At 33.3% G+C, this 8,246-nt stretch overlaps 1 protein-coding gene across 1 annotated transcript; it reads left to right on the top strand.

Annotated features, from left to right (window-relative positions):
- The first annotated feature begins 5,931 nt into the window (after nt 1-5,931).
- On the top strand, nt 5,932-6,876 carry LOC148122315 (olfactory receptor 8G18-like). The gene has a single exon (XM_087905059.1). The coding sequence runs from the start codon at nt 5,932-5,934 to the stop codon at nt 6,874-6,876; it is 945 nt and encodes a 314-aa protein (XP_087761185.1).
- The last annotated feature ends 1,370 nt before the right edge of the window (nt 6,877-8,246 follow it).

Genomic DNA, 8,246 nt, shown 5'->3' with positions numbered 1-8,246 from the left:
ACATTTCTCTTTTAGATATTAAGTAACTTACTGGACAGGCAATATGACTCAGAGGGCAAATGCTCTTGCCACAGGATCCTGATGACTTGCATTCTATCCTCAGAATCATGTGGTTGAAGACAATAACAGACTCTTCAAAGTTATTCTCTCTCCTTCTCATGTGTGCCATAATGTACACTTATACATACACATATCATTTAAGCAAACAATAATAATAATAGATATAGTATTTATAAAAGAAATTAAAGTACTTGCCGATATTGTATGTACATGTTAAATACAAAGAGATTCAAGAGGAAAGTTTTGTACTGAGCTTTACATACCTCCAGAGTTTCCATATTCCTTTATCTGTTACTATTTAAGACATATTTTTTAAATATTATGCTATACTGGTATTTTCCTGTGAATTATGAAATGATCTAAAGTAGACAAAGTTTGCTTAAGTACTACATGGTTGTCTTAAAAGCTATTTCTTTATATGTGACTTCTACTTATGAAGATTATGACAAACTTCTGCATAACTCTTTGAGGCATTTTTTTACTTTGTTGAATATTAAAAACATTTCTATGATGAGTTATTCTTTTATTATAATTTTCTTAAACTTCTCTCAGGGTTTAAAAGATCCAGAATGTAAGTGGTGTTTGTATTTTTTTAGATTGAATTTAGATATTTAGTGTTAACTATTTCAAAATTTATTCTATTTGTACTGCATTATTTTAAGTTTAGAAATTCAATTGGAATGTTTTTTAATATAAAGACACATAATAGTAAAATGGAAATACATAGTTAACTGACATGCCATGAGGAGTAAATACAAAGCTTTTGATGGTTTATTTATATAAGAATATCAGGTTGTAAACAGTAGAACAGCAAATACAAATATATCATATCTTAGTGAGCAAAGGTCTTACTCAAGTTTTAATAATTTAACTAAAGAATAAAAGTTATAATAATTTCATTAAAGTATAAAAACATTCAATTTTTTAGTGTAGGCATTACTGTGCTTTGCTCAGTAAATATTATAACAGTAGCAACAGAGGCCATTAGTAAGTTCACTTAGAGAATGGAATATGGATTATCTATACAATGTAATTAAAAAATAAGCAGCCAAAATATACACAAGCATTACTGCAAACAGCAGTTAATTCTGTGCAGCATGATCAAGAGGTTTCTGGTTTGACAATAATCTCAGATACAATTTTATCTTATGGAACAGAAAATTACCCAAAACTCCTATATGTTCATGCTACTACTGTATTGATGAGATTGTCTTGCTAGCCCAGAGGTTACTTATCTCACAGGGTTCACAGCTAGATAAGATTGTTGAACACTTTTCTCCTCCGAGGTAATTTCTAGTACTGAAAGGTAGCCTATAAGAATGACACTTCCAGGCCAGTACCGTCCTGATGTTTCCATGTTCTGTGACCAACCGCAGGGTGACTTCAGCAAAAAAGTCTTTCTCTTGAGCTCTATTGAGAAGTATTGAGAAGAGCCTGAGATTTTTTTCAGGAGTTGGTGAGATCTCACTGGCCAACAAATCCAAAAGGGGGACCCATTAACCCAAGATTGTTGAATCCAAGGGAACAGTGTCCATAAGACACAAAAGGACAGATGCACAAATGAACTCACAGTGATTGCAGCAACATACATAAGTCCTGTGCAAGCTCAATGGAGCCCAAATCTCTGCACGTAGATGGGAGATCAGCAGGAAGTTCCTCCTCTAAGTGACAAGCTACTAGCATTCGATGAATGCTGGAAGAGTAAGACTTATTTTCATTAGAAATGATGTCACTGGCAAGTTGATCATACTCTTGTGGAAGACTGCATATATAACAATCCATGGGCATCACAAACTGAGCATTATGCATGAAAAAAAGAAGACAGGAAGTGGACTTGAACTGTAGGATTTCCATGAGGGGTTGAATATAATCAAAATATATCGTAAGGCATTCACAAAGTACTAGTTAAAAAGAAAATTTATAACAAACTAACCCAAATGAGGCTACTAATAAAATTTCTGTAATGCAATACCTTAAAATTTTAGAGTAGATTAAATAAATATGATAGAACTGCAATGTATTTCAAGATAAGAAAACTTTAGAAAAAGTATAAAATTTGTAAAGTTACCAATCCATGGAATAATCAACAACATATAAATATATTCACTGAGATAATATAATAAATTTGATATATAATTTCTTGCAAGATATATTCAAATTGAGTTGTATGGGACATTAGTACCCAATGAAAATGCTAAAATGAATTAAATTTAGAGTACTGGCTGAAGCTTTACTTAAAAATTTACCCTGAGCAAGAAGGTGAATAGGCAGGATTATAAGTTTTAGGCCAGTCTGGGATATGGTGTGAGTTCTTGTCTTAATCAAATAATAATAGCTAACAAGCAGAAAACATATTTAGGAAAAATATAATGTAAAAATAGTTTGACATCATAAATAAAATGCAAGATTATAACTTGGAACAATAACATAGCTATTTAAGATTATTTATTGATTAATGAAATTGACCAACTTCTAGAATGTGAAATATGACAAAAATTCATACTTGACTGATATAAGATATGAAAAGCCAAATTACTTCTTAAAATATATCACATACAGTTACATACATATACACATGAAATTGTTACAGAAATGCAAATCAGTCAGTCATTTTATATAGTTGCAGATGTGTTGATGTTTCACACATACTTAGGAACAATAAGAAAACTACTGTGAACAGTTATAGCCAATACTTAAATTTTCCAACTGCTAAAATTTTCATGCAGAGAAAAGTCGTATTTAGATTATTCTATTTTTGAATATCTATTTTCTTTTTTGTTTTTTTGAGACATGGTTTCTATGTGTAGCCTTGGCTGTCCTGGAACTTTCTCTGTAGGCAAGGCTGGCCTCAAACTTATAGAAATCTGCTTGCCCCCATCTCTTGAGTGCTGGGGTTAAAGGGGTGTGCCACCAGCACCTTGCTTATATTTGAATTTTAATACTGTTTTTAAGATATATTTTTGTGGCCCGTTCAACAATACCATGTTTTTGAAATACATGATATTGCCTACATGAGTGATTTTTTTCTTTATAAATGCTTATTAGAATTTTTTATTCAAAAACTACAATGTAATATTTGGGTTGTTTCTTACTTAAGTTTTAATAATGAATGTGTTAAGCTACTACAAATATTTTTCACAAATCTTAATGCAGACAAATGTTCCCACTTATCCTGAATAAAAACTGAAAAAAACACATAATGAGGTGCATAGCAGATGTGTGTTCATAATACGCTGTCAATATAGATTGAAAAGTTTGAAGGTTTTATAGTTTATACCACTAACAAATGCTGTGTGATTCATCTACCATTAATATATATTTTGGCTTTGTCTCCACTTTTTAAAAGGTTTTATTATATACTTGTAAGTAGTTGTCTCATTTTGATTTCAATGATGTTTATACATATTTGCTTTTCACATACTGACTTTTTAGGTATCTTATTCTATAGAGTTCATTTTTCAGTCAAATATTTATTTTATTTTAAACAATGTTTTGTCTTTACAATATCACTTCTACAAATATTTTACATATTTATAAAGCCATTCAACAGATGTATTAAGTCACTGTCAGTTTGTCACCTATTTTTATCCCTTTAAGCCTCAACATATTTTTAATAATTCTTTGAGATTTTGGACAGAAAGCTTCAGTCATATTCACTCTTCATTTCCCAACTCTTGCCAGGTCCATGCCCCTTCCTTTTCCATGCAGCATTGTTGCCTGTTTCTATTGTTTTCCCATAGTGGCTAATTTGTTCCATTCAAAAATTCTTGAATACGTGTCTCCATCTCTAACATGGTCAAACAACTGGGGTCTGTACGTTTAGATTAAACTGATACACCTTATCACAGCAGCTAAAGACTGACAAAAATTCCTCAATTGGGTTGAACTTCATATTGAACTCCATTTCCAAGTTTTTTTTTTTATTTCTGACTTTGTCTTCCACAGGTCCTGTCTTTGCTGTCAAAATTCTTGTGAGCCCTATGTGTATAACTGTTCTAATGTGTCTGGATACACAGTTTGCTTGTAGGCAGCCACCACCTCTGAGTTGTACATGGTTTCTACCCCTTTAAATAGTGATTCCCAAGCCTTTAGAAGAGACTGTAGTTTTAAATTTAAATAATGTGCATATGAATTTTAATATAAAGTTTTTGACCATTTCATTTATGTACACACACAAATGCAGATAGATGCACAGACACAGACTTACACACACTATGTGTGTGTGTGTGTATTCTGATCATAATAACCATCACCCATCTTATGTCTAAGCATTCCCCTATTACACTTTGTTCTCGATAAAAGTTCTTTTCCCACATTCATGAATTTTTGCTGTGTTTCTCACACATTTGCAACAACCAGGTCAACTGTGTGACCATAGTTTATAACTATCCATTGGAGTATTGGGGCCTTATTAATAACTACACAGCTAAAGACAATGTCTGCCACATTCTAGAATCTATGAGTTGCCTAAAGACCAGTGGTAAAGGAAGTATCAGATGGCTCCAGCACCATCAATTCTGTGATGAACTATTTAGTCTCAGTCGTCTTACAGGGCCATTGAGTTTGTCATTACTGCTGTGAAATCATAATTTGGCTGGGTCATTCCAGCAGGAGAGGTTTTCACAGATCTCTTTATTTTTTGGCTCTTAAATTTTATGATTAGAATCATTGTATGTTTCATCTTATCTTTTTATTTGTGTGTGAGTTCCTAAGAAATCTGAAAGTTAGAGTATTCCATGGCTGTCAACAATTTCTTCAGTATTTTCTTCTAGATGTCTTATTTTATCTGTCTACTTACACATACATTTGTAGATTTAATCAGATTAATCTAAGGTTTCCTGGGATTTATGTTGCTCTCTATGCTCCACAAAACATGTTTACATTTTAAAAAACATTTAAAATTTTTGATCTTTAATGTCTAAACTCTGTGTTATGAATTTGTGGTTATTTGTTCACAATTCAATAGGATAGAGGATAATAATTATATTTTCCCTCAATTTATATGTTTCTGAATTGAAATCCTTCTTACTTCTCAAATTATAAATGTGGGGGAAAGAACTGATCTGGATCACTTTCTTTAATTTTAATGTTCAGAAATGGTTGATTTTTCCTTTGAGAAAATATAAATATGAACTAATAACACAAAAGTTATATGGCAGACTTTCTGAGACATGAAATGAAAGTAATACTTTTTATTCATACAGTATGTTACAAAGAATACATTGTATTAGTTCACAGTATCATTGTTATACTCTTGGGAGTGAACATGGACACTTTGTCTCTATGGCCACACTATTTAAACTCTGCTGACTGACTCTGTTCCTCTCAAGAATTGGGTCACAAACCAGAAACTACTTCCAAGGAACACCATGTATCCAAAACCTTATGTAGTGATTTCTCAAGATGTCATTTAATATTCAAATTTATAAATTTAAGACTTTATCTATGTTAAGAGTTACAAAAATGGAAATGTGTGAAAATAAGAGCTTTGTAGATCCCTTGAAAAAATTATATATTGGGTAACAAATCACTGTTTTTAGGGAGTGCTTGCTTCCTCAAGCCTGTTGGTCACTTTTCCTCACTTATATTCACTCTTGTTCTCAGAGTAGAGATATTGCTTTGAACTCACAAAAATTTTCAAAGCTTGAAATCAGTGATAGTATTTTATATGAAATGCATTTTTAAGGAAAAGTTTGAAAAAATAATAAAAGATGTATTTTATTTACCTAGGATGCTTCAGTTAAGGTAATTATATAGAGTTTAAAGGTATTCCAAAGCAGAAACACTGTATATGGTGTCTTTGTGTACATGGAAAAGAATAATGGTGTCAGTCTGACAATCTTATACCTCTTTTACTCCTTCAGGATCTGAATGGAGGACAGGGCAGCAGGAAACCATTGCAGAGTGACTGAGTTCTTCTTGGCTGGGCTGTCAGAGAAACCAGAGCTCCAGATGCCTCTCTTCCTTCTCTTCATGGGAATTTATATGATCACTGTGTTGGGGAATTTAGGCATGATTATATTGATTGGGCTCAGTTCCCACCTGCACAACCCCATGTACTATTTCCTCAGTAGTCTGTCATTCATTGACTTCTGTCAGTCCACAGTTGTTACCCCTAAAATGCTGGTGAGCTTTGTGGTAGAGAAGAACCTCATCTCCTACTCTGGATGCATGACTCAGCTCTATTTCTTCCTTATTTTTGCCATTGCAGAGTGTTACATATTAGCTGCAATGGCTTATGACAGATACGTTGCCATTTGTAACCCCTTACTTTACAATGTAACCATGTCCTATAAGATTTACAGTTCCTTGATTTCAGGAGTGTATATTATTGGTGTTCTGTGTGCATCAGCTCACACAGGCTTCATGATTAGGATTCGATTCTGCAAATTAGATGTGATCAACCACTATTTCTGTGACCTTCTTCCTCTCTTGAAGCTTGCATGCTCTAGTACCTATATCAATGAATTGTTGATTCTATTTTTTGGTACACTGAACATCTTCGTCCCAATCCTTACCATTATTACTTCCTATATCTTCATTATTGCTAGTATCCTCCGCATTCAATCTACTGAAGGCAGGTCCAAGGCCTTCAGCACCTGCAGTTCCCACATCTTAGCTGTTGCTGTCTTCTTTGGATCTTTAGCATTCATGTACCTGCAGCCATCATCAGTGAATTCGATGGACCAAGGGAAAGTGTCATCTGTGTTTTATACCATTATTGTACCCATGCTGAACCCCATGATCTACAGCCTGAGGAACAAGGATGTCAGTGTTGCCTTTAAGAAAATACTTGAAAGAAAAACATTTATGTAGTTAGAAGTAATGTGAGGATTATTTATTGGAAGAATGATATATCCACAAATATTTCATTTGAGTTTATACTATTTATTTTTATTGGCTTGTCAATATTATTACTCAGTTGTTATGACACTTTGATAACTTTTACTATTATAAATTTCAGAATTGATTATTGCATATGTTTCACAGAATCAACAATGTAAACTGAAAGTATGAAACACACCCACAGACACACACACACACACATACACACACACACACGCACACACACGTATGTATATGTCCACAATGGGTCACCTATCATATTATATATAACTTTCGTAATTGATAGCCATCTCTTTAAAAATAAACTTCTTTTTTATTTATAACAAAATGACATCTTTCTTTTTAGTTATTTTATTATATTTTGAGAATATTATATGTAAATGCTGTGATTATACCTTTATCTTCATCTCCCTCCAACCACTCCCATGATCTTTCTTCTCTTTCTCAAATTAATGGCCTCTGTTTCTTTTATTCATATATATAAATTTTATATATATATATATAAATATTATATATATATATCAGAGGGCTTAACCATTAAATACCTTTTCCTAGCTCAACAATCATTTGTTGCCTGTAGCTCTTCGTCTAAGAGTTGGAGTCTACTCCCCTTTCAGCATTGGTATATCAACTAGTATCATTTTGTGCTCTTATTCTGAAAAAAAAATATTGTTGAAATTTGATGATGCCACTTCTCTGTCATACATAGATGATAAACAATCTCACTTGAACTTCCTTGTCTTCTGGCTTTTTGCCATTCTTTCCTCCTCTTCCAAAATATTTCCTGATCTTTAGGTTGAGGAATTCTGTTGTATATGGATTAAATTTTGCTCTTCACCCCAATATCAGTTGTCCTCTCTATTTACACAAGCTATGGATTTCCTTGATTATCTCCACGTTCTGTAAGAAGGTTACACCAATTTGTTTGACATGATCAGTACTAAGTATACAACTAGAGATTATATTAGTTTGGGATGGTGTCATTATTAGATTTTCTTCTATCCTTTCTGTCTTCATTAGCCACTCATAGTGACTATGTTTCAAGGAACATGTCTGGTCAACCACAGCCAGGGTCTGTGATAATATTCATGGCTCCTGTTACCATTGAAGGCCTTGCAGGTGCCTGGGGAATGAGCTGCCGCCTGAGGCCATGTTGATCCTAGGGCCATGCTACTGAGGTGGCTCTGCTTATCTGAATGGCTGTGCGGTTACCCAGCATCATGGTAACATCCAACCATGAACTCCTGTAGAGGGTCATAACTGGGTCTGTGGATAATCATCAGTTGGTATCTACCTTGATGTCTATGGCTTATATTATCAGTGGGGACCATGAAAATAAT

Source organism: Myodes glareolus, chromosome 4 (assembly GCF_982192425.1).
Source record: "Myodes glareolus chromosome 4, mMyoGla1.1, whole genome shotgun sequence".
Taxonomy (NCBI): Eukaryota; Metazoa; Chordata; class Mammalia; order Rodentia; family Cricetidae; genus Myodes; species Myodes glareolus.
Note: the sequence above shows the minus strand (reverse complement) of the source record. Positions and strands in the feature narration are given on the sequence as shown.